The 26,324-nt window shown below is 38.9% G+C and overlaps 1 protein-coding gene across 1 annotated transcript; it reads left to right on the top strand.

Annotated features, from left to right (window-relative positions):
* Positions 1–17,343: 17,343 nt before the first annotated feature.
* Positions 17,344–19,758, top strand: LOC117497356 (uncharacterized protein C1orf226-like). The gene is made up of 3 exons (XM_034149318.1): positions 17,344–17,536; positions 17,751–17,875; positions 19,126–19,758. Exons 1-3 carry the CDS (start codon positions 17,351–17,353, stop codon positions 19,742–19,744), a joined length of 930 nt encoding a protein of 309 aa, XP_034005209.1. The 5' UTR covers positions 17,344–17,350; the 3' UTR covers positions 19,745–19,758.
* Positions 19,759–26,324: the final 6,566 nt, after the last annotated feature.

The following is a 26,324-nucleotide window of genomic DNA, read 5'->3' as shown; positions in this document are numbered from 1 at the left end:
ATCTGTCTATCTGGCTGTCTGTCTTGCACTGTCAGCCATGAATCCCTATCTTATAAATAAAGTATGAGTACCTCTCTGTTTGATGTTACTGACACTGCTGAATTGATGCGGCCGTATTTCCCGTTTGCGTGGTCGAGTCAGCATCGAGGTTTTTTTCATCAAATCTGTATTAAAATAGCTTGGAGGTTGAGGATTGATAAATACTATTCAGAGTACTTTTACTGTGTACTCTGTCAAACTCGCCTCTTGAGTAGAATAATGCTTGTTTTCTGCTATCTTTGATGAGAGATAAAATGATGTTCTGCAATAAATTCTTAATGAGTGATACTGTTTGACTCAGTATACTAATTTAACTACACCAACAAGTACTTTTTCAGGTATTCTTTTTCAAATTCCCCCCCTTAGTACAAGAATGCATCTTAAATAAAAATGTGTCATTAGACTTATATTGTTGGACAGAGTATTTTAAGAGGATATGGTAGACATGATATCAGCACTACTTCCAGTCAGTACTCCAGCAGCAGCTTTTACCCCTTCGGGAATCTTCAGAGAATATCCTGCATAGCTGGTCTATCCTTCAGCAAAGTGACACACCCTGTCACTCTTGTTGGCCTCTTATGATGATGCTGTCTTAACCTTTAGCAGCCAGCGCCACCATTTGGTAGAGCACATTTTGTGTTTTGATATCTTGTTGAAAAATAAATAAAAAAGTGTAACTCCATCTGATTCAGCCAGCTCTATCGTTTGGTTGACATGTTATGCACAAAACAACCTCTAGATGTCACTGTGGTTCAAACAGAAAGCCCTTCAGCTATCTTCCACTGAGAAAGTTGGCATGCTAAAAATCACTCCTGAAGAAATCACTCTTTTTGGTCAACTTTTGTAAGGTAACCATATCATTTTTGACATATTTTAGTGTCAGAGCACTTACTGAACAGAATTATATAACTTGATGCACAAAAAACTTTTGTAACAAGGGTGTAATTACTTTTTTGAAAATATGCTCAATCAACTGGTCGAATTGGCCTTTTATGGTAAACTAGCAATATGACTTTTTCAGAGTTTCAGAGATGTTTTCCAATAAAATATGGTAAATAAATGGCTAGATTCATGGTAATATTACTAAATCTAGTACTGCCTTATGAGTCTCAGAGTGAAAGAGCGATAATAATTTATATAGCACCTTTCATGCATGAAATGCAGCCCAAAGTTGCACACAGATGAGCAAGTTAGGCCAACACAGGATGTAGACATTTGCTGTTAGGCCAGTTGTTTGTTGTTAGGCCAAACTTTTTATAATGAAAAACACTTTCCATTACTTTTTTCCATTTCTTTTTTGTTTTACAATAATAATTTATAATTTTTTATGAATATATCTGGTTGTATATATTGCTCATCTTCCATAAAAGAAAAAAATGTATTCGAGTTTGTGTTTTATTTGAGTTTGATGCATACAAATACTGTACTATATGATGATTGTTGACCAGCTCGACCAGTTGGTAGAGGCTCATAAAAACAAAACTGTGTGGTCAGTAAAAAAAATAAAAATGGTTTGTGGTTATTTGTCCTATTTGATGAAAAAATGCAAAGAAATAATTTGTCCATAGATTTCTTCTTGGTCTGGCAATTAAAGGGTTAAAATATGATTATTTCTCTGCCCCTAGTTCGTTCCTCGCAGATTCTTCAGTCTCATCAGCCTCATCTTTCCATCAGTCCCAGTCAACGCATCAGCCTCCAGCACACTTTCAGTGTCTGACTCCATAGAGATATTGTCCTGATGCTGTACAGGGGTGATGCCCCATGATCAAAAAATGACCCCTGTAGAGTCTGAGTGCCACTGACCTCTACATGTCACTTGTTAGTTGCTTTTACCTTAAAGCGACTTACATACACTCAATACTGTGGACAATCCTCACAGGAGCTATTTGGGGTGAAGCCCAGGGACACAACGACATGCTGACTGCAGTGGGGATTGAACCAGTCACAGCCTCCCTAGCCATATTATGTCTGTCATTAATAACCCCTTATAACAATTTTCTTTCCTTTCTTCTCTTTTCTCTTCTCTTGACTAAATTAAAAAGTCCAGTCTTTAAGTAATATTTGAAGTCCTTTTCCTGCACCTTTTTAAGGCTATGTTTGCAATATGTATTCAAAGGTCACTTATTTAAATAAATCAATATCTGAGGTTAGCAAACAGATACTGCCTTTATCTAGAGAGCCAATGACACCCATGAAGAATTGCAAATCTTTTCATCTGCTGTATTAATAAAATTGCCATGTGTTTTCAAATTGAAAATAAGGCACTGTCAGCCCAGAACATTATACAAAATATATATATATTTTAAAAGGGACCCGTAAGGCTTAATCAATGTTATATATAGATCTTTATATAATATCAATATTATAATAAACTTCAACCAAAGTCAATTTCAGGAGTGGTGTTTGACACAGTTTACGTTCAATTTCAACTATTCAACCTTTTTAAATAATTTACTTTCATTTAGAAAAGGTTTTTCTGAGAAAAATGTACTAACAAATTGAAAAATACAAGTTTAATAGGACGATGTGGATCTATTTTCTCTCACCTTGTAATTATCAAATAATCTATAATACGACTTTGGACTTCACTCACCAACATTTTTTTTTTTTTATGTTTTGCATTTGTACTATTTTGTAGTCAATTTGGACAAATATCTTTCGAACTCAAAATATCCTATGATTGCATATGGTGTGAATATGTATACCCCGCTCACTCCGTATTATTTTAGGTACAATTTATATTTTAAATGTAATGAAAAAGCCAACTCAATAGTTTGTTAAAAATAGACTTTAGGATATTGTAAAACAAAAAACTGCTATATAATGTATTCTTAACCCTCCTTTATCTTCACATTTGCTTTACACCCTCTATCCTTGGTGGTCATTTTGACCCCAGGAGTTTAAAGCTCAAGAAAATGATCATATTCAAAATTGTTACCAAAATGTACGTTTCAAGTACTTTATGTTTCTTAGTTGACTATCTAAATATCCATTTAAATAAAACACTAGCCATTTTCATTACGTTAGCAGCACTAAACGTACCCTGTTTTTCACGTGGGCAGCGGGACCAAGATAACTTTCCATTTTTGGAAAGTAATGTTTCTGTAAGGATGCGTGGAAGGGTAGGACCCAAATGCAGACTATCAGAAAAGGTAAACGGTCTCGAAACAAAAACGAGCTTTATTCTAAAGCTGAACAATAGCATGGCATGAAACACATAGGTTCTATAGAAAACTGACCGTGACCAACATGGTGGGAGACAGGAGAAACAAACAATGAACCGACAGGGGAACACAGGAAGAGACAAGACTAAATACAGAGAGGGGTAATCACAAGACGAGACACAGCTGGGGTAAGGGAGGCAGAAACACAAGGGCAACAGGTGAACACAATCAAACAATCAGACACACCAGGGAAACTAAGACAGGAAGGCAAACACAGGAAGAAGGAACAGAGAAGACACAAGGAGGAAAACATTTCAAAACAAAACAGGAAACCAGAAAAAGACAAGACAAAACACAACACAGACAGATCGTGACAGTTTCTGCTTGTGTTTGACAGAAATAAATGTTATCGTGTTATTTTATATATAAAATAATGTTATCGCTCATCAAAGATAGCAGAAGCTTGTCATTTTTGCACTGTGTAAAGGCAAAGAGTTAGAACCTTTATTTTGAAGAGTACAGCGCAAGCATAGGGCAAACTAGCCAATCAGAAGCAAGGAGGCACTGGAGACCCACCCACCTATGGAAACGAAACATACTTGTTTTAACAGTAAGAACAGAAAAACGAAAAAACGAGCTGAATTTCCGTTTTTTGGTTTTGGGGCAAAATTGAAAAACAAAAAAACGACCCGTTTCTGTTTTTTGTTGTTGTTTCAATTAGAACTAAAAAACAAATGGTTAAAACGTACCTTCGTCATTCTCAAATAAGATAAACGCCATTCTTAAAATGTATAAACGAACATTAGTTAGATTAATATTGGACCAAGTTACGTTTTAACCGTTTGTTTTTTAGTTCTAATTGAAACTAATAATAAAACAGAAATGGGTCGTTTTTTTGTTTTTCAATTTTGCCCCAAAACCAAAAAACGAAAATTCAACTCATTTTTTCGTTTTTCTGTTCTTACTGTTAAAACAAGTATACCACTCAATGTTTCGTTTCCATAGGTGGGTGGGTCTCCAGTGCCTCCTTGCTTCTGATTGGCTAGTTTGCCCTTTGCTTGCGCTGTACTCTTCAAAATAAAGGTTCATACTCTTTGCCTAGACAGTGCAGTGCGTGTTTGCACGAATATACATTGAATATATGGCTACATGCAAAACATACAGAAGACAGTCTGTCCGTGTGTGGGTGCGTATGTGTTTGCGCGTCTGTCGGTCTGTCTGTCTGTCTGTCTGTCTGTCTGTCTCGCGATCTGTCTATCTGGCTGTCTGTCTTGCACTGTCAGCCATGAATCCCTATCTTATAAATAAAGTATGAGTACCTCTCTGTTTGATGTTACTGACACTGCTGAATTGATGCGGCCGTATTTCCCGTTTGCGTGGTCGAGTCAGCATCAAGGTTTTTTTCATCAAATCTGTATTAAAATAGCTTGGAGGTTGAGGATTGATAAATACTATTCAGAGTACTTTTACTGTGTACTCTGTCAAACTCCCCTCTTGAGTACAATAATGCTTGTTTTCTGCTATCTTTGATGAGAGATAAAATGATGTTCTGCAATAAATTCTTAATGAGAGTGATAGCCTACTGTTTGACTCAGTATACTAATTTAACTACACCAACAAGTACTTTTTCAGGTATTCTTTTTCAAATTCCCCCCCTTAGTACAAGAATGCATCTTAAATAAAAATGTGTCATTAGACTTATATTGTTGGACAGAGTATTTTAAGAGGATATGGTAGACATGATATCAGCACTACTTCCAGTCAGTACTCCAGCAGCAGCTTTTACCCCTTCGGGAATCTTCAGAGAATATCCTGCTGGTCTGTCCTTCAGCAAAGTGACACACCCTGTCACTCTTGTTGGCCTCTTATGATGATGCTGTCTTAACCTTTAGCAGCCAGCGCCACCATTTGGTAGAGCACATTTTGTGTTTTGATATCTTGTTGAAAAATAAATAAAAAAGTGTAACTCTATCGTGTAGCTCTATCGTTTGGTTGACATGTTATGCACAAAACAACCTCTAGATGTCACTGTGGTTCAAACAGAAAGCCCTTCAGCTATCTTCCACTGAGAAAGTTGGCATGCTAAAAATCACTCCTGAAGAAATCACTCTTTTTGGTCAACTTTTGTAAGGTAACCATATCATTTTTGACATATTTTAGTGTCAGAGCACTTACTGAACAGAATTATATAACTTGATGCACAAAAAACTTTTGTAACAAGGGTGTAATTACTTTTTTGAAAATATGCTCAACCAACTGGTCGAATTGGCCTTTTATGGTAAACTAGCAATATGACTTTTTCAGAGTTTCAGAGATGTTTTCCAATAAAATATGGTAAATAAATGGCTAGATTCATGGTAATATTACTAAATCTAGTACTGCCTTATGAGTCTCAGAGTGAAAGAGCGATAATAATTTATATAGCACCTTTCATGCATGAAAAAGCCCAAAGTTGCACACAGATGAGCAAGTTAGGCCAACACAGGATGTAGACATTTGCTGTTAGGCCAGTTGTTTGTTGTTAGGCCAAACTTTTTATAATGAAAAACACTTTCCATTACTTTTTTCCATTTCTTTTTTGTTTTACAATAATAATTTATAATTTTTTATGAATATATCTGGTTGTATATATTGCTCATCTTCCATAAAAGAAAAACATGTATTTGAGTTTGATGCATACAAATACTGTACTATATGATGATTGTTGAAAATGCACTTTTACCAAGGCCAGCTCGACCAGTTGGTAGAGGCTCATAAAAACAAAACTGTGTGGTCAGTAAAAAAAATAAAAATGGTTTGTGGTTATTTGTCCTACAGTATTTGATAAAAAAATGCAAAGAACAAATGTGTCCATAGATTTCTTCTTGGTCTGGCAATTAAAGGGTTAAAATATGATTATTTCTCTGCCTCTAGTTCGTTCCTCGCAGATTCTTCAGTCTCATCAGCCTCATCTTTCCATCAGTCCCAGTCAACGCATCAGCCTCCAGCACACTTTCAGTGTCTGACTCCATAGAGATATTGTCCTGATGCTGTACAGGGGTGATGCCCCATGATCAAAAAATGACCCCTGTAGAGTCTGAGTGCCACTGACCTCTACATGTCACTTGTTAGTTGCTTTTACCTTAAAGCGACTTACATACACTCAATACTGTGGACAATCCTCACAGGAGCTATTTGGGGTGAAGCCCAGGGACACAACGACATGCTGGCTGCAGTGGGGATTGAACCAGTCCCCCCTGATCCGAAGATCAACGCACGATCAGCCACAGCCTCCATAGCCATATTATGTCTGTCATTAATAACCCTTTATAACAATTTTCTTTCCTTTCTTCTCTTTTCTCTTCTCTTGACTGAATTAAAAAGTCCAGTCTTTAAGTAATATTTCAAGTCCTTTTCCTGCACCTTTTTAAGGCTATGTTTGCAATATGTATTCAAAGGTCACTTATTTAAATAAATCAATATCTGAGGTTAGCAAACAGATACTGCCTTTATCTAGAGAGCCAATGACACCCATGAAGAATTGCAAATATTTTCATCTGCTGTATTAATAAAATTGCCATGTGCTTTCAAATTGAAAATAAGGCACTGTCAGCCAAGAACATTATACAAAATATATATATATTTTAAAAGGGACCCGTAAGCAGGGTTCGAGTTATGTGGGGGTTTAGATTATTTCCCTGTCTCAATCAAAATGGAACTGTATGAAATAAAACGGCACATTTGTCTTGTAGTAAATAAAAAGGGATCACTGTGAACGTGATGTATGATAGTACACGTTGAAGATCCAATGGGGATACTGAATGGCGGTTTCGATTGATCTCAATCAATAAGGCATGACGCAGATCCAACGTTGCGTTGCTCTGATTGGCTGTAGGTCTATTCAAATTGCATTCGGAGGCATTTTGATCTGACCGCGGCCGCGCTGATATTATAACGCCAGAGAATTTCCACACCTTTAGTGTATAAAACTCCCCCACTACTTAGACTATTCCTTGCACCCCTCTTATAGCATAAACCCGAATGGTCTCAACCATATTGCATCAGTAACGTGCACTTGTTGGCCCAATCCCAAACCGCCCCCTACACCCTACCCCTACACACTACCCCTCCGTTTGCGCTTTCGCGCGGAGGGTCCGCCACATTAAGTGCTGTTCCAAACCAACGAGTGTGGAGAGGTGTGGAGGGGGAGTGGGCTATCAAGCCCTCAAACAGCGAGTCTGCTAGTGATGGGAATTCCGGCTCTTCTTGGTGAGCCGGATCATTTGGCTCGGCTCACCAAGAAGAGCCGGCTCTTTCGGCTCCCAAACGGCTCTTCAGTTTACCACATATTATACCTTATATAATTCAATCAAATGTAGCCTTGTTTTGACTAATGATTTATATGTGTACACATATCACTTAAATTATTCAATACATCCTTTGTACGGAAGTATTCAAAAGTAAAAATGACATGTTTAATATCAATTATTTGCTGTGGCCAATTGTTTTCATTGCATTTACAGACCCTTGTATCTCTCTGATACCACCCAATGAATGCACAGACTTGCTTGTCGAACCACGCTACACAAAGCAGATAGCAACACCTATAACAAAACCCGAGGTGACAGGGCTTTCAGTGTTGCAGCTCCTAGACTGTGGAACAGCCTCCCAGTACATATCCGGACTGCTGAGTCTATTGAACTTTTTAAATCTCAGCTAAAAACTCACCTCTTTGCACTGGCTTTTAATACTAGTTGAACATTACATTTTTACATTTGTATGTGTTTTTTAAAAAATATTTTTCTAGTTATTGTGCTTTTTATCATGTTTTTAATTATTGTTTTATTATTGTACTCCCATTGTGTTATTTAATATGTATTGCCTGTACAGCACTTTGGTCAACTGAAGGTTGTTTTAAATGTGCTATATAAATAAATAAAGATTGAGATTGAGATAAAAACTTAAGCATAGACATTTTAAAAAATGGGCTACTCTATCGACATTTTAAAATTATATTTAAAGAAAAGGCCCTGACTAAACAGCAGGGCTCTATTTCAGTATTAACTATAGAAAAAAAGACAGCAACAGCTGACATCAAATCTTTGCCGAGCCCAAGGATAATCATAAATAAATAACATAGTGAAAATAAATATATTGCAATGCTCAGTACAGCAGCATCCAACCGTCTCTAATCATAAAAAAACATAATAAAAATAAATGTATTGCAATGCTCAAAACAGCAGCATCCAACAGTCTCTAATCCTTGGATATTACATGTCACTGCATGCATGCACGGAGCAGCAGTAGCGCGGAGATCATCATATCATTCTGTCTTGTATTACTTAACAACAACAAAATAACAAAAAAAAACGGCTCGTTCGCGGGCGCGAGCCGGCTCCCGTCGTTCACTTAAAAGAGCCGGCTCTTTGAGCCGGCTCGTTCGCGACCGACACATCACTAGAGTCTGCATCGGTGCTGACTTGAGACTGGTCTCTACCTGACCGGAGTCACGCTGTGTGTGTCCGTCAGGAAACACGCTGTTTACAAGTAGTTCCAGCAAACATCCACTGATAAATTGCGATGTTAACAACCTCATGATAACCTCATATTTTTTTAACTTAGGATCATACCTGTGTTTAGTCTAGAAAAAGGTCAATGTGTGCATTTTATTATAAAGTTGTGTATATTTACAGACTGTTGCAAAAACTAAGAAGCTTATAAACATCAGGTTTAAAACTAAAAGAGCTTTACAAAAAAGTAACACAATGAAAGATGTTTGGAGTTTTATTTGAGTTCTTAATTTACATTTTTTGTCTAAGAGATGCTGATTTGAAACCGTTGTTACATACAGTTACGGCATTTCCTGTTTCTGCCGGAGAGAGGGGAGTTTGTCCCAAAGCTTGCCGCTGTATTTACTCCCTCCATCTGACAGGAGGGAGCCTCGTTCAGCTGCGAGTGTGGCTACAGACGGAGTTCACTCCGTCACGGAGGGGTAGGGTCGAGGGAGTGGTTTGGGATTGGGCCGTTGTTACAGCAGGATCAGTTTGTGTGCTGTGGACACGACCTGTATATTTTCGCAATCCGTGTTCTCAACATTTAGCATTTCGCTTATTATTTAATTGAATTTGCATCACTTTTCATGGTGGGGCTAAGGTGGGGCTAAGCCATTTCTTGGTATGGCTGTAGCCTACCCCAGCCATACCCTGGCGCCGCCACTGCTCTTGAATGACAATATGCCTGCATTGCACCTCCAAGGTGCGCAATACATTATTGCGCAATCTATGCCTGTGAGCGTGCTGCGCGAGCCGAGATGATGTGTGTGCGTAGTTGAACCTTTTCATATTTAAGTTTGTAGCAAGTAGAGGGCTGCTGCTGTGTGTGTGTGTGTGTGTATGTGCGTGCGTGCGTGCGTGCGCGCATGCGTTAGTTTTAAAGACCCCCATAGAGCTCAGTTTATAACTCGAACCCTGCCCGTAAGGCTTAATCAATGTTATATATATAGATCTTTATATAATATCAATATTATAATAAACTTCAACTAAAGTCAATTTCAGGAGTGGTGTTTGACACAGTTTACGTTCAATTTCAACTATTCAACCTTTGTAAATAATTTACTTTAATTTAGAAAAGTTTTTTCTGAGAAAAATGTACTAACAAATTGAAAAATACAAGTTTACTAGGACAATGTGGATTTATTTTCTCTCACCTTGTAATTACACAATCAAATAATCTATAATACGGCTTTGGACTTCACTCACCAAACATTTTCTTTTTTTATGTTTTGCATTTGTACTATTTTGTAGTCAATTTGGACAAATATCTTTCGAACTAAAAATATCCTATGATTGCATATGGTGTGAATATATATACCCTGCTCACTCCGTATTATTTTAGGTACAATTTATATTTTAAATGTAATAAAAAGCCAACTCAATAGTGTGTTAAAAATAGACTTTAGGATATTGTAAAACAAAAAACTGCTATATAATGTATTCTTAACCCTCCTTTATCTTCACATTTGCTTTACACCCTCTATCCTTGGTGGTCATTTTGACCCCAGGAGTTTAAAGCTCAAGAAAATGATCATATTCAAAATTGTTACCAAAATGTACGTTTCATGAACTATTCACATCTTAAACTGCACTGTAACTTTTAACTTTTATCCATGTATTTTTTCTTTTAATGTTTATTTTATTATCTTTCCTTTTTAATGACTGATTTTAAATGCCATTTTTAAAATGTCTTCCATTTTTGTAAAGCACTTTGAATTACCTTGTGTTGAAAGGTGCTATATAAATAAACTTGCCTTGCCTTGCCTTGCCTTGCCTTGCCTTTCAAGTACTTTATGTTTCTTAGTTGACTATCTAAATATCCATTTAAATAAAACACTACTAGCCATTTTCATTACATTAGCAGCACTAAACGTACCCTGTTTTTCACGTGGGGAGCGGGACCAAGATAACTTTCCATTTTTGGAAAGTAATGTTTCTGCTTGTGTTTGACAGACAACAGGAGCATCTGCATGGGGTATTCAGGGTGGACAATTTGACAGAGGATTTCTCTGAAAGTACAAAATAAAAGTATTTTATAGTCTTTGCGCTAGTAGTCTAACTACTGAGTCCAAAATGATCAGTCTTTGAACTTAAAAGTATTTGTATTGCTCGTCACATATAGCAGCAAGACAGGCATTGTTGTACCATGGAGGGGACTTTGACAGGAGAGTATCAAGAAGTACACAGTAAAAGTATTTCATAGTATTTGGGATAGTTGTAACTACAACTGATTCCAACTTCATCAGTCTTATGAAAAACGTATGGCCAAAAATAATGTTATCGCTCATCAAAGATAGCAGAAGCTTGTCATTTTTGCACTGTGTGAAGGCAAAGAGTTAGAACCTTTATTTTGAAGAGTACAGCGCAAGCATAGGGCAAACTAGCCAATCAGAAGCAAGGAGGCACTGGAGACACACCCACCTATGGAAACGAAACATTGAGTGGTATACTTGTTTTAACAGTAAGAACAGAAAAACGAAAAAACGAGATGAATTTCCGTTTTTCCGTTTTGGGGCAAAATTGAAAAACAAAAAAACGACCCGTTTCTGTTTTTGTTTTTGTTTCAATTAGAACTAAAAAACAAACGGTTAAAACATACCTTCGTCATATTGATTAGAGTGCTCAATATAAATAAAAATAATTGAGAGAAGCAAAAGAGATATGTTATCTATCAAAACCCAGTTATATTAACATTCATTGGATTGCACACTTTGTTTGTTTGTGTGGATATGTAGCAAATTAACATTTTAAATATCACTTAATGACTGACTGAATGGAAATTACAATAAATGAAAATGTAAAACGAAAAAAGCGATCATGAAAATGTTTCCAAAAAATGAATAAAATGATTTTTGACCACTTTGTTGTTCAGATATATCACATATTTGTAACTAAATGATACATTAATTGAAACAAAACACTGCATGAACTGAGGAGTGACTCCCGTGAGGTTCATGTATTTTCTTCACTCCGCTGGGAATCTGCTCTCATGTCAAGAAGCAACAGATCAGTGCATGCGCTGCATCGTCCAATCAGTGAGCGATACACAGTAAGGGGGCGGGGCGAGTGTCTGAGGATTTCATCGAAGGATGGGGTGTTTCTCAATCGCGAGTAAAGCTGCTTCAGAGCCACTATTTCAAGCATACTACGTCATCGAGTGCCGCCGAAGTACTGTTCCAATCTCCAGCATACTTGGAAATCTACCGAGCCCGGCGTACTCCGTTTGGAGAAATATCGAGTCTGCACATGAGTAGACTTCGCGGTCTTAAAATCCCCACAATGCTTTGCGCACGGACCAATTTCTCCAAATCTGTGGCGGAAGATGTAAGGCGGGGCCTCTCATATGACGCACACCTGCACACTTGCTAGCGTGTTCCACACTTCGTTTTCCGAATGCCAGGAAGTATTCTTGACTCGCTTCTGAAGCAAGATGCTCGGCAGACATGTGCTACCAAGCAAGCGTACTCGCAATTGAGAAACACCCATGGTCTGGTGGTTCCTCGATTATAGCTCCTCCATTATCGCTCCTCGCTCCTCGATCCTCGGTCCTCCGTCAAAAATAAGGCCAGTGGGACCAAGCCCCCAGGAAGTGCGCGGGACTCAGATGAAAATATTCGTGCTGGCCAAACAGCGGTACTACACTTCCTTTTGGTTGCCAGGCCCGGAAACACTTTTTCCCATTGACTTACATGGGGAAAGAGTGGTCTGTAAATCGTTGGATAATTTTTTTTAAACTAAATAAACTACCCAGTATGAACACTTGTATAGCCCTTATTAAAAACATTCGTTCCTCAAGTTGTAAAAATGTGCTAATAACGTTATTCTGTGAGTTATTTCCCTCTGCATTATGAACGCGCATCTAACCCACGGGACCGCGCCACCCGGCACGTTCATGTTACGTGTTCAGCACTACATGCGTTTATCTTTACCCATGGATGCACAATAAGAACGGACCCATATCGCCTTACTGCCAGCCCACGGAGCTGTACTAATGGATATATTGCACATGTTTGCTGTAATTCATCATTTGTAAAATATTATACTACATGGGCTGTATGATTAAATCTTGTACCGTAAATGTTGTATTAAATAAAGTTAATATTACCGACGTAGATTAACGTCCCTGTAGCTTCTTATTGCACTAAGAAGCTTATTGCACTGTATATATATATATGTGTACACAGTGCAATAATTATTTCATGCTAAATGAAGCTCTGTTGCTTGGATATCACTAGATCCTGTTACAGCGTAATATAAAAGTACATAACGATTGATGTGTAAATTAGCATAATTACTAGCTAACCGCTAGCTGCTAACTGCCGCCTCGTTAATATCAAATCTATCATAATAACAAACCATTACCATGCTGTCATGAACGTGCGGTGCTGTTACTGTACGTGTACGCAAATTGACGTGCTTGATGTGAACGAGCATTTTGGGGGGCATGGTTAAAGTTGCGCATGCGCTATGAGCGCACATACGGGTACTTCTCAGGCATGCCGGGTAATCTGTGACGTTTCGCTCTCTCAAAAGTTGGGCCATTTTATCATCATGCGCGAATGAGCAACTCTCATAGCAATGAATGAGGCCTCGCCTCCCACGCTGTATCCAGTTCTTATTATACATCCATGAGTGGGACGCTACTCAAGATGGCGCAGACAAATCAACTTCCGGTGATACCGAGACCGAGGAGCGAGGAAATGAAAAATAAGAGAAGTGAAACGCAGCCACAACCGGAGAAAATCTGCCACTTCCTTATAGAGCCCCTCCTCCAACACACACGAACGCGCACATGACCAATGAGGGCACAAGATAAGTTTGTGCACAGATGGAAGGCTGACAGGCAGGTAGGCCATCCAGTTATTTTAGCCGGGCCGGCTAAAATGATTGGTCGTGCTTTTTACAGTATTACTTCCACAGATGAAATGTATTTTTTGTCAAAGCACTTAAAGGAGAGGTGTCATGGCCATTTCCACTGATCATAATTACATTGTTGAGGTATACTAAAATAGATTTATACTGTGCAATTTTCCAAACTCACATTGGTTTCGCATACAGCATCTCTGTAAAGTATGTGTATTCAGCAGTATTCACTCTCTCCACTAAACGGCTCGTTGGAGCTCTTGCCCCCCCCTCCCTGTGAGCCTAGTGTGCTCCGATTGGTCAGCTCGGCCACTCTGTTCTGATTAGTCAACCACCAGAGAGGCTCCGCCCATGTCTAACAGTGCTTTTTTTCGGCTCGCTCTCAGCGGAACAACAGTCTTATAATGGCCTCGGTACAGCCGTATATTTTATACACTAACTAACCGAACTGTACCTACAACTGTTGTTATAGAAGAGTAAGTTATTTTTACCTGTAATAAACTACTACTGTTTGATGAGAAATCAAATCATGGTTTGCTATAATGAGTGATTCTACAATTTAGGGTACATTCCATGTCCATTGATGTCCATTGATGATAATTATAATTATTCCAACTATTTTCTTCAAAAATATCATATTTTGCCTATTATTGGAAAGCATGTTATAATATCACACAAACATTATGTGCATCCTATGCTTTATTTACCTTGAAATGTGTCATGATGTTCTTAAATTGTCAGTTTTTGCTCTGTCCGTTTTTCAGTTGAGGGTGTCTTGGTTTCAAAATAATGAATAAAAACCATTAAAGTAAATAAAAAAAAGTATTCATTTATTTCAAAAGTCTAAATACTAAAGAATAATAACATATTTTTAATTGATTTCCTCCTTTAAATAATTTAAATATCTTAATATATGAATGTCCGCAAAAGTTCTGTCAACTATGTTACTAACAGAACTTCCCCATTTAACTCAAAAATGGTTTGTCCCAATACCATGTCACCAGCATCACATGATGCCATGTTCCTCTTTGGCAGACATTTTGAACACACTGTGGTGATTGTCCTCTAATTTTTTACAATATTTTATGTATAATAGCACATTGTCAATGAGTATATTCATTGACCATCAACAATGTTACGTACATTGTTATGGTTTACAATTGTTTAATGATTTTAATTCAATTATATGTTCAAATGTGATGTTAACCTGTTCAAGAAAATGACATGTGGTCATCCAAGCAAGGCCTACCATTGAAATGATGGGTCAAAATAGGGAAATTGTCAACTAGGTTACCTGTCAACTAAGTTACCCAGTACTGTAATAACTGTAGTAACAGTTATTACATTTATATAAAATAAAATAAAAAAATGTTTAAGCTTTGCAACCAGTGGATATGTTACACTGAGGAATATACTAACTTGAACCACTGATTGTTCTATTGAGAAAGAACACTTTCTTTGTACTGTTTTGTTGATGTGAAATGCACCCTAAATTATAGAATCACATATGAATGATATGTTATAGGAGCAAATAATTCAGGGAAGAAAGGATAGGCCTACTAAGTATTTCCATCAAACTTTATTTTTAGAAATGTACAAAATGAACATGCGTAAATATACATATAAACACTGTATATCATCCATTCCTCCCCTTATAGGCGTTTTCGGCATCTTGCCTGTCGCAGCTTTGTAAGCGGCTGCCGGGGCTTTTTAGGACGAGGCATCAGAGTGGGTCATCCCGTGTGTGTTGTCCGCCAGATACGCGGACACATCTGGCTGGACGAAATCAAATGCAAATCACAAAATATTAGAGAAACTTAGTTGTTTTAGATTCGTTAGTAGTAGTTGTGGTAGGAGTGTGTATCTATCTAATCAACACAGTTAGCTTGCCAGCTAATATGCCAACCTACGTTTGCTAGTTGTTCAGTGTATTTGAAAGGTGCCATTTCCTCTCTTTGCCGAGGTGCCCTTGAGCAAGGTGCCAGATCGCAAAATCTAAACTTTTCTGTTGGTCGGTGCTGCGTATATTCCCATGCTTTGATGATTAAAGAGGATTTCATATTCATTTCCATTTTCCACTCCTATAGCTACCCTATTATATTTGTAACCTTTTATGCAGTATTTTGACGTCCAACTAATGGATGTATTATTCTTACCTCCACAATAATGCAGTTGGCATTTGTAAAATGCAGTTCTACTTCCCAGTATTCAAATTGCACTAAGGTCATGTTTATGCATACATCAGTGTAAGATAGACTTTATTATCACAGTGGGAAATTTGCCTTGAACATCACAGTGTCTGCCATTTTAAATCACAGCAAAACAACAATAAAGAAAAACATTCATCCATCAATTGCTAATGCCCATCTAGATCACAACAAAGTGCACACATAGCCCCATATTTAATAGTAATAGACGGAAAATAGGAGATATAAGGCAGGCAAATATTTCAACCTAGGGGATGGTAAGTACTGCTAAAAATAAGCTGCTGCATTGAGGTAGTGGGAGGGCATTATAAGACACAATCACAAATGCAAACAGATATCAGAACACAATCTACTATACAGTATAATGAAATGAATTGCAAGATCCACTATGTTACACCTTGCAGCTCTTTGCTGTTCCAATTGCTTTGATGACTCTTATAACTTATAACTGCATGCATGCTGTGAAGGAAATGTTTATTTTGCTATCTGTTCTTCTTCTTCTCTCTCTGTGTGTCTTTGATGTTACCCTGAATGCCCTCTGTATCGCGCTGATTCATAATATCAGTTCACATTTTCTCTGGCCCCTGGCTAATGTGCTTTGGTAGATCTCTTGATTGGTACAGTAAGTGTAGTAAAATGCTTGAGTGTGCAAAGTGAAGTCAAGGTTAGCTGTTCCGCCCGAGTTTGACGCTCTATCTGATTCCAAATGGGGATATTTTCTCTCCATTTATCTGTCCAAGACAATGTCCCTTTCAGATAGGTGTAAGCAAGCCAAGGCTGCACTCCTACCTATTAGCTCTCCTGACTTGTCCTCTTGTAGAAGACATGAATCAGCAGCATGTTAAGCAGTAAAAGCTCAATAATATGCATCTTTAAGAGTAGATTGTTCTCAAATCTGATAATTCTATGTTTCATTAAATGCTTTCCGAGAAACGTTTCTCTCCATGAGGTAAGATCATCTGTCTGAAGTGGAATGAAAACCACCTGAGTTCACCTTTTATGTTCCTGATCCTGCATTTTGGTCCACTTCCTTTTCATTTGTTGTATTTTTTTGTGCATGTCATTGCAGTTTTCTTTATTTATTTTTAAATATTTGTCTTTGATCATTACATACCTTGTTACTGTGTGGCCCTCCTATGTTTCATGTCTTCTCACGAAATGTCCTTGAAACTGCTGTGATGATGCAACGTCAGTTTATTTGGTGCAAAGCTGCACAGTGACAACAGAGTAACATGAGGTGGTCCCTGGAATACTCCACCAAAATTGTACCACTTGCACATCAAGTACTTGAGCCCCTCTAGTTTCAAGGGGTGACTTTTAACATTTTGAAAAGTGACCAATCATCTGCATTTTCAGTGGAGTGTTTCTCTCACTGCCCTTCAAGAACTGAGTTTGTTATCTCAATTTCAAAGCAAACATCCCATTTGTATTGTCAAGTGCTTGAGGGTCTGCAGCATGTGCTGTTAATGCAGATACACATCATCTCTTAACTCCTGCTGGGAATTAATCTATCCGTCTTCCTTCTCTCCTTCCAGTTGACCAAAGTATGTTTGAGAACTCCGTTGCCCAGCAGCAGAGTCCTCAGACGTCCAGGCCCGGCCCCCCCTCGGCCCGCCGCCCCCCAGCATCAGCTAGCCACAACCTGGGGTCCAGCTCTGTCGACTCTCCTTCCTCCGGAGGACAGCAGAGGCTTAAGAATGCCATTAACCTGGGCAAGGCTGTCGGGGCAAAGGTGAGCTCAGCCCAAGGATTCACTTCTTTACACCTCATGTATTCTTTAAACGCTTGATATTTGGGTCATAGAGTACATGTAATGTCTTTATTGCTGTACCAGTGGAGTTCATTTGAGTACTTTTTGTCTTTTCTGACTTTCTTTCTTCTTCCTCTCTGTCTTTGTTCTGTCTGTTTGTCAATCTTTGGCCCTTCCTTTTCTTTCTTTCTCTCAGGTCAATGACTTGTTAAGAAGAAAGGAGTCCAGCCACCTAGGGGACATTGGGGTCACAGAGGTCAACAAGAACGTTGATGTGGTGTGGAGCTGTATGGAGCAACTCAATCAGACCACTGCAAACAGGTAAACACACACACATATTTCTCCTTTATATTGGTGTGGAGGAAAGTACTTATTGTTGGTCAGATTAAACTTCTCAAACTTAATTTAAACTTTAATCTTGAAGACAATCACAAAGTAGTTTACAGACTCGTTAAGACAGTTTTATTTTTTATTAGACCTTATAAAAGGTAATTTGTTGCTCCTATTGTACTGTATGTATTTCTTTTTGTGGATACATTTGTAAAAAAAGTCACAAAAGCTTCCAAGGCTATGCATTCAATTATTTTGATTAAACCACTGAAAGACATATTTTCTGTTAAAATATGAAATGACCCTTTACTGACAGAAGAGTCTATAACTGTAAATAAGGCAGGAAAGGCAAAGGATTTATTATGTTTCCACTGAAATGGGGTTATAGAATGAATAATGACAACAAAGGCACCTGTGAGACGTCTGAAGTTCAATAACTCTGAAGTATTCAGCTTCTTACTCGGTCAAAATGGTAATGCCTTTAACTGTGTATTCATTCCCTGCTCACATGCACACACTCATCCAGGTTGTTTTGCATATCATATTTAAGGATTTGTTCCAGAAGTATTTTTCTTTTGTCTCTCCTAATAAAAATAATTCGAGTAGAAGTGATTTTTGAGCAGCTCTTTAAATACATTGAATTTTTACTGGGTGGGTAAATCTGTTTTAAAAGGATTTAAAAACAGATTTAAAACCAGAATGCGTGGAAATAAATATGTGGCGTTTTCAAGCCCAGAACATGTAAGAGCATCTTTACAGCATGACCTCATTCATCCCATCATTTCTTCTTGAGGATGTTAATTACATGCTCAAAAATACGACTACACTGCAGACCAGACACACATTCTGAATGAAATTAAGAAAATAATCAACATGACTAGCAAAACATTTTCAAAGTCCGATCCCAAGCCTTAAGTTAAGTTAGATTTTTCATATTTGGGCTTGGTAGAAGTTATCTTGGTAGAAATTATCTTGGTGGAAGTAATCAAATATTTTTCAAAAAGGCCAAGTGTAGTCGAGCCATTAGAAGTCCAAGTTCAGTTGCATGGTCTTTTATGATTTTTCTCAAACCAAGTCTAAAGTCTTCAAATGTGTGACTTTGTCTGTCTCGAGCCCAGGTCATCTGAGTCAAATCCCACTTAGGCTTTATTCAACTGGCCCCTTGCTTCTCTGGATCACTTTGATGCTCAATAATGTTTTTTACTGTCTGTTAATATCTCTGTATCAATTCTCTCCCCCAGTCACATCTCTTCCTTCGACTCCTTCCCCCGGCTGGACCCACCACCCCCGACGGGGAAGAAGCGTCTGCCCCGGGCTCTGAAGACCACCCAGGACATGATGATCTCCTCTGACCCCGTGGTCTCCTCCCCGGACCCCGCTGACTCTTCCTCCTTCCTCTCCTCTCCCGAGAAGTCGCCCCTCATCGGCCCAGAGGAGCCGAGGAGCAGTGAGGAGCAAAAGGAGGACGAGGGGTCAGAGGAGACCCCCCTGGGCCCCGCAGAGAAGAATGCTGATCGCTGGGAGAAGACGGGGAGCAACGGAAAAGTCCATGGAGTCACAGGTGGAGGAGAAAACGAGGTGGAGAACGGGAGCAGTGACGGAGGCGAGGAGGAACATCAGCCCCAGCTCTCTGTGCCGGACCTCATCAACAAAGACCCCCCGATGGTGGAGCCCAGAGCCAAGCCCTGCGACGTCTGGCAGAAAGCGTCGGGGCCCGAGTCCCGTCTGGCCTCCACCCCTACGGGGAAGACCTCCTGCCGCATCAGCCTGGGCGAAGACATCCTGCTGGGGAACGGCGCCCCCTGCAGTAAAGAGGCTGAAGACCTGGAGCCCCACCCAGACCTGCTGTCGTTTGAGTAACAAGCCAGATTCCAGATCAGTACGTCTCAAAAGGTTTCTGCTCTTCATTCCAACTAAAGAGGTAATTCAAACGGACTGATGGAGTACTGATCAAACATTCACTGCCACTTTGAAATACTTCCTGCTCCAGGGTTTGCTTTAGGGAAAGGGAACACTTCCAGGAATCAGGACATGGCCCGGATCTTTAGGAACTTTTTACCAAGACACTGCAAGCTTCATGCAGAGGGATTACATAATTTAACATTTCAAACTATAAAACACACATATATTAAGGATTCCTTTTTTCATTTAGTGTTTTAACACTTCCAAAGTTTTATATCATGTAACCTCTGCTTTAGTTATGAAGAAATATCAGATAATGAATTTAATTGAAGAAATGAAATATCCCTTTTAATGGGCGGAATAAGTAAAAACTACTCAATTCTGACAAAGATTATTACTTTTAAAGAATGTATTAAGTTAATATAGTATCATGCCATTCATTTTAAAAGGGATATTTGCTTCATAATGGTCACACTGTAAGTCCATATCCTACATAAGCTTCTACTATGAAACCAATTACAATATATATAAAGCAATATCTTTTACCTTCAATATAAATATAAGTTATAGCAGATTTTTCGTCAGTGTCATTTCCAGCATGAAAACTGAATACTCAAAGAGGGAAACAAGATGGAGTGTGGACGTGTTAAAGATGGAGAGGTTTGGGGGGGGCTTCACTTTCAGTTCATTCGGTACAAAATGTCTTGCAGCAGTTTCTCAGATTGTGTCAGGACTGGAAGACTTTTGACCCGTACTGTAGCTTCATTCATATTAAGTAATGTATCCCCCTATTGGTCCAGAAGGAGGTATACATAATTCCCCTCCTACACTGGCCTCTGGCACAGATTGTGATCCTGAAAATGACCTCTTTTTATTTTTTAAAGTAAGATTATTGACCTGCATCCCAATCAATAGGTCACCTCTGTTTTGATTTATTTATATTTAAGAAATCTGGGATAGTAATTTTAAAAAGAAAAACAAGCAGGTAAAATAAGAAACAGTGCCAAAACCATGCAAGATTTGTAAGAGTTAGGATTTTTGAAAGGACATGTATTGCTCTTTGCTGGATCTGGATTAAACAGTGTTTCCTGGCAGCAGCAAACTGAGTTTCAGAACGGAGGAAACCAATACTACATTTAAAAGACTGTTGGTATTATGTGGTGCTGGCATATTGCAATAACAAATGAGGCAGCTTTGCCCTGGACCCCAGTCAATATGAACTAATATGTCCTGAGCAAATATTGGTAGAAACAAAATTGAGCAATTTGTGGGACCAGATTGAGAGAATTTAAATGAGCGCATCCAGTGGCGGCCGGTCCATAGGGGCGCTAGGGGCGCCGCCCCACCTCTTCCCATATTGAAAAAAAAAAAATAAATAAATAAATAAAATTAAAATTAAAAAAAAAAAAAATGTTTAAAAAAATATATATATTTTTATTTTTATTTTTAATGAACAAGGTAAATATTATATAATTGGTATCAGTAAAATGTATAATCTACAATAAAATCTCGTTTAAAATTGTGTTACGATGTCTAAAGTTACTGATAAGTCACATGTTTCCTGCCTGGCCTTGCCCATGCACCTTCTCTCGTCTGGGCGCTAAGAGAGGAGCCTTCAACCAGTGCAGCAGCAGCCACTAGCAGCTGACTGTTGCTATCTGTAACGTGTAAACTATGCCGCGAAAATATAATTTCAGCCAATCAGCGTCGTCAAAGATGACGGTCACCGGGCGCCAATGTCAGCGCCCAGTGCAGTCTGTGAGTAGTTTGGACAGTGACTCGTATCCGGTTGACGCAGTAGTTGATGAGGATGGCTTCGTGTGCAGGTGGAGTCTCCGGACCTCGGTCCCCGCCTAATTCTGTTCAAGAGCTAATCTCCAATCCTTTCGAAAGGAGAAGTTTGGCAGATAAATTGTTGCTTAAAGACCTTGGACCGGACCAACCCGATTTGAATATATCGCAGCAATCTCGTGAAAAAGACAAAACGTATACACGAGGCTTCGCAAGTAGCTGGTACACAAAAAAGGCTTGGCTAGCTGGATGCAAACAGGTAAATGCTGTCTTTTGTTTCCCATGCTTGGATATCACTTTATATGTAGAGAGGAGGTTTCCCATGGTTGTTAGAAGTTTATTAATAAGTGGGCATTTATCACAGAAGTGATTGTTCTGTCTCCACGTTTGTTGCATTGTCTGTGATGTATTTTCCAACGGTTATAGCTCCTGTTCTGTCCCAGCAACACTACACGGTTTGCAGCTCCACCACATTTTTGGTTTATCTTCGGTGTCGCTTAAAATCTGCTTCCCATCGGACTAAAACCTCCACGTAATCTGAAGACAGATACTTGAAGTTATTTAAACCTTTTGCAAACTTTATGTTCTTTCTTGCTCTAGCCTTGCCAGTTACATTGTACATAACACATATATTATCATTATGCTAAGTGGTTGTTCGTGTTAGACGATGTAGCTTTTTCATTTCTGAGTTATTGCTATATGTAAATAAGCCTGTTTGTAAATAATCCTCAGAGAAACAAAGAAAAAAACACAATTTATGACATTTTGTGCTGTGGTTATTTTTTTTAAATTGCATTTATTCACAGTTCAGTTTGAAATGCTGTAGTGACTTGTATTGAACCACTTAAATATTTATAATTAATGCTACTGTAAAGATGCTATTAATTTTATATCTCACATGCAGTTCACTGTAAAGCTACTTGGTGAAGGTGTTGGTTCATAAAACATGAACAGTTTTAAGAAAGAAAAAAACAGACTAGTTCTGAGAACACAAATTCCTGGTAAAGTAGTAGATGTTCAGGTTGATAAATAATATTTTCCACACTGAAGATTATGGAGGTATTGATCAGTCTTCTCATATTTTTAAGCCTCGATTTCTCCTTTCCCCCCCCCTCTAACATCACCAGAAGTCATCATTTAAGGGGTCATTTCTCGAAAAAAAATTCCGGGGGGAAACCCCCAGGACCCCCCGGTTAGGTCACTTACGGTACGTCAAGAGCCCCACCAAAAAAAAAGACCACCGGCCGCCACTGAGCGCATCTCTGGTCCAAAATGAGAATGACTTTCAGGCTTCATTACTGCTGACATTTTTTTATTTTATGAACTGAAAGTAGAATCTTATTACACCCCGAAACCTGACAGAGTCTGGATGAAAGGATGTGCTGCTGAGAAGTTGTTTTCCAGCTAAAGAGCCCGAGAAGATAATGAGCTGTCAACAGAGAGAGATGAAAGGTGTGCTTAATCACAGAGTGACAGACCAAAGACAAAATAATTAGCGGCTCGATCTTGTTTTGTCAGATTGTTTTGAGTTGAAAGGAAGCAATAATTCATGAGGAATATATAATCTTCTCCTTAATGTTATGGAAAAATGTAAACCAAAGTCAGAGCGTTTCAAATATTTAATAGCGATTCACTGGCTTGTTTTTGATTTTCGGACTTTTCGGACTTTTCTGACTCACCAGAGACTGAGTCAGGTGTTCAGCTGCTTAAAGGTGAGCTGATATGAACACTAAATAACCTGCTGCTGCGTTATCTGCTTCCACTGAATCAATGTGTGGCTGTTGCAGAAGCTGTCTTAGAGAAATTCTGTATTATATCAACACTATTATCCGAGCATTAGTGTGTTTCAGCGACGTGCAGTCAGTGGAGGCAGGGGAGGCAGAGCCTCACCTGTCATACTCCAATGTAACGGAAAAACAACTAAAGAAAAACGAAATAGTAATAATAATAAAATGTCTCCACTGATCTGTGTTGTAAGTGTGATTTATGTATGATTCTAATCGCTTTTTATAGTCAAAATCAGCAAATTTGCCGAGCTCCGCTACGGGAGCGATGACAAGTGAGGCAGGCACGTGCTCTGCCTCTCGTAAGCCCACAGTAACTTGCTGGAGCGCGGGCACTAATTTAGCGCGGGCACTTATTTTGTGAGCGCGCTCAAGCCAGTTACTGTGGGGTGAGGTGAGGCACAGATGAGATCTGCCTCACCTCAGAATGCGTCACCCCACAGAAACTGGCTGGAAAGCGGGCCCTAAGCACATGCCTGTTACCATCTCACTGTAGGTCACCAATGTAATGTATGTAGATCCCTTTATTACATTTATCCTCGCCATCCATAGTCTCTAAATAACTTATTTCACGTATATATGATATTTAGGCTCGCTGGTCTCAACGGCAATGAAAATGCACCAGGGGAGGCAGCCATAACCTCTGCCGCACTGAAGGGGGCGCACGTGAGCCCACAGGTTCTTGTTGCTACTGTAATTCTACGCAGAGACGGTAGACGTAACAACAAACTAGACTTTTGAAACTACAGGAAGATAAGGAGGACTTTTACAAAAAAGTAATAGAGATTGTTGTCCAGAAGGATAGCATGGACTTCATCTTCAAGTCAAGGTAAGACCACATTTGTAATGAAAATGGGATCTTACTAAGAAAGAACAATCCAATATTTAGATTTTGGGTATCCTTTTGTTGAACGGTCTGTTTAAAATGAATCGAAGCATCAGACTAAAAAAGCTTTTGAAAATAACAGAATATTTCGATTAAGGTCAAAATATAATATTTATAAATCTGACTCAGTGAGTCAGTGCCTCACCAGCCATGAACCTCACCGCACGTCACTGGTACAGACTAAATCAAATCAAATCAAATAAAAATGTAAAACTTGTGATTTTGAGCTACATAAATACAATTTGATCTATATTTTTGAAACATAAGACATGTCATGTAAAAATCAATCCATGCAGTTCAAACAAAGAAAATATTGAAAAAACCTCCAAATACTTAAAATCATCCCAACTAATTTAAAATGACTTACAACATATAAAGTTCAAAACTATATTCTTAATTATCCATTTCAGAGGTTCACCCTGTACTGTTGCCTAAATATTTTATGTTATTTTAGATTGATCCATTTTGTTTTTCCTGTTCATACTTTTTAGTTATTTTTGGTCCAGAGGGCCGTTATTGGAGATGTTAGAGTTGAAAGGGGGAGACAGAGGGGAGGACATGCCAGAAATGTTCGGCTGGTTCAGGATTAAAACTGGTTTACTAGGCAGCGGTGACTGCATATGGGCTGCCGGCTCTAACCACTGACATATCGGGCGAACCCATTCTTATCAAGGGTTATTGACCCTTTCACTCTTTCCTATTATTATCTCCTTTATATTTGGACACATTGTATTGTCTTGTATGTGAATAGCACTTTTTTAAAAATAAAAATATATATTTATTATTTATGAGAGCTTCTGAATCGGACTGTGCCGGCGTACATGCTTACAGGACAATAACTAATATATATCCACACCTTTGCTGCTGATGACTCTCCTCCTGACCTGCACTTTCACACTCATCTTGCAGACACCTATGGGCTCAGAACAGTCTCATAATACACACATGCACACAGAAGGATTCACACTTGTATTTCATGATCCGCAAAAGGATTCACACTTGTATTTCCGGATCCACACTTGTGTTTGTCAATGCACACACAAATGTGTTCCGTTTCATATACATGTAAATAAAATGCAAATACAGAAAAAAGTTTTACATATGTATTTTTGATCCTCACATATTTGTTTTCCTTTTAAAACCTCTGCACCTACAAACACAAACCGCTTTCTGTGCATGGATCGCTGTGCATTCGTGTGTGGGTTTTTTGAGACTCCCCTGACGGTCACCCGATTCGTACTTGTCATTTTTTCTATCTATAGCCAATCAGATGTCTCCTCAATTCTAAGCCAATCACATGAGCGCGCCCCCACGAGGGTAGATTTCTTGCGTTCATGACGTAGCGCTTCATGTACGCATTTTGCGCTGTCCGGAGCTGACAGGTCCATGGAGCCTGCCTGCAGGCGCTAATCTCAGGACACCTCCACTCTCAGTACATTGCCACTTTCCGAGCAGGAAATGCACGCAAATACAAGCCTTTATATTATTAAGGTACAGTGCCACTTTCCGAACCATTAATGAATGCTTGTGTACATAAAAACGGCAGGCAAAACCGTTTTAAATGTATGTTTCCTGTATGGCGAATACAGCTGCTTTATTTAAGTCTGTATGAAGTTGTTGTGAGTGTGGAGGGAGCAGCTACAGGTTAGCTTGTAGCCTAATCGATCAGTGCACTACGAAGCCAGTGCTAGACAGTGAACTGTCAACGGGGGGAGCCCCGCCGGTCATTATCGGCCGATATTCACTCTTAATAGTTTGATCGGTGCTCTCTATAAAGGCCGATCAGGAGAGCTGGATCTGATCGATATGGACATAAACGCGAGTGAAGTTTTAGCGAGCTGCATGAGAAACTGACCAGCTGTCAGGAGAGAGGGAGGGAGAGAGGAAAATAGATGATCCTTACTCCCGTGTTATTAGCCATATCCGGTCATAGTCCGGTAATTACCTGCTAACGGAAACTCTGCTACACAATTCTTCTTCTTCTTATTATTATTGAAACATGACCGGTAAGTTTCAAATTTGTCCGGTAAAATAAATTCTGTCGGCGGAAACCCTGCTCCGGACAGCGCAAAATGCG

This window comes from Trematomus bernacchii, unplaced genomic scaffold (genome assembly GCF_902827165.1).
Source record: "Trematomus bernacchii unplaced genomic scaffold, fTreBer1.1, whole genome shotgun sequence".
Lineage (NCBI taxonomy): Eukaryota > Metazoa > Chordata > Actinopteri > Perciformes > Nototheniidae > Trematomus > Trematomus bernacchii.
The sequence above is the reverse complement of the archived record's forward strand: the minus strand, read 5'-3'. Positions and strand labels throughout refer to the sequence as shown.

Excerpts from the sequence above, each read along its gene's own strand:
- LOC117497356 (XM_034149318.1), top strand. The coding sequence starts at position 17,351 with ATGTTTGAGAACTCCGTTGCCCAGCAGCAGAGTCCTCAGACGTCCAGG. Across the intron at positions 17,537-17,750 it reads GCAAGGCTGTCGGGGCAAAG|GTCAATGACTTGTTAAGAAG; the intron begins GTGAGCTCAGCC and ends TCTTTCTCTCAG. Across the intron at positions 17,876-19,125 it reads AATCAGACCACTGCAAACAG|TCACATCTCTTCCTTCGACT; the intron begins GTAAACACACAC and ends TCTCTCCCCCAG.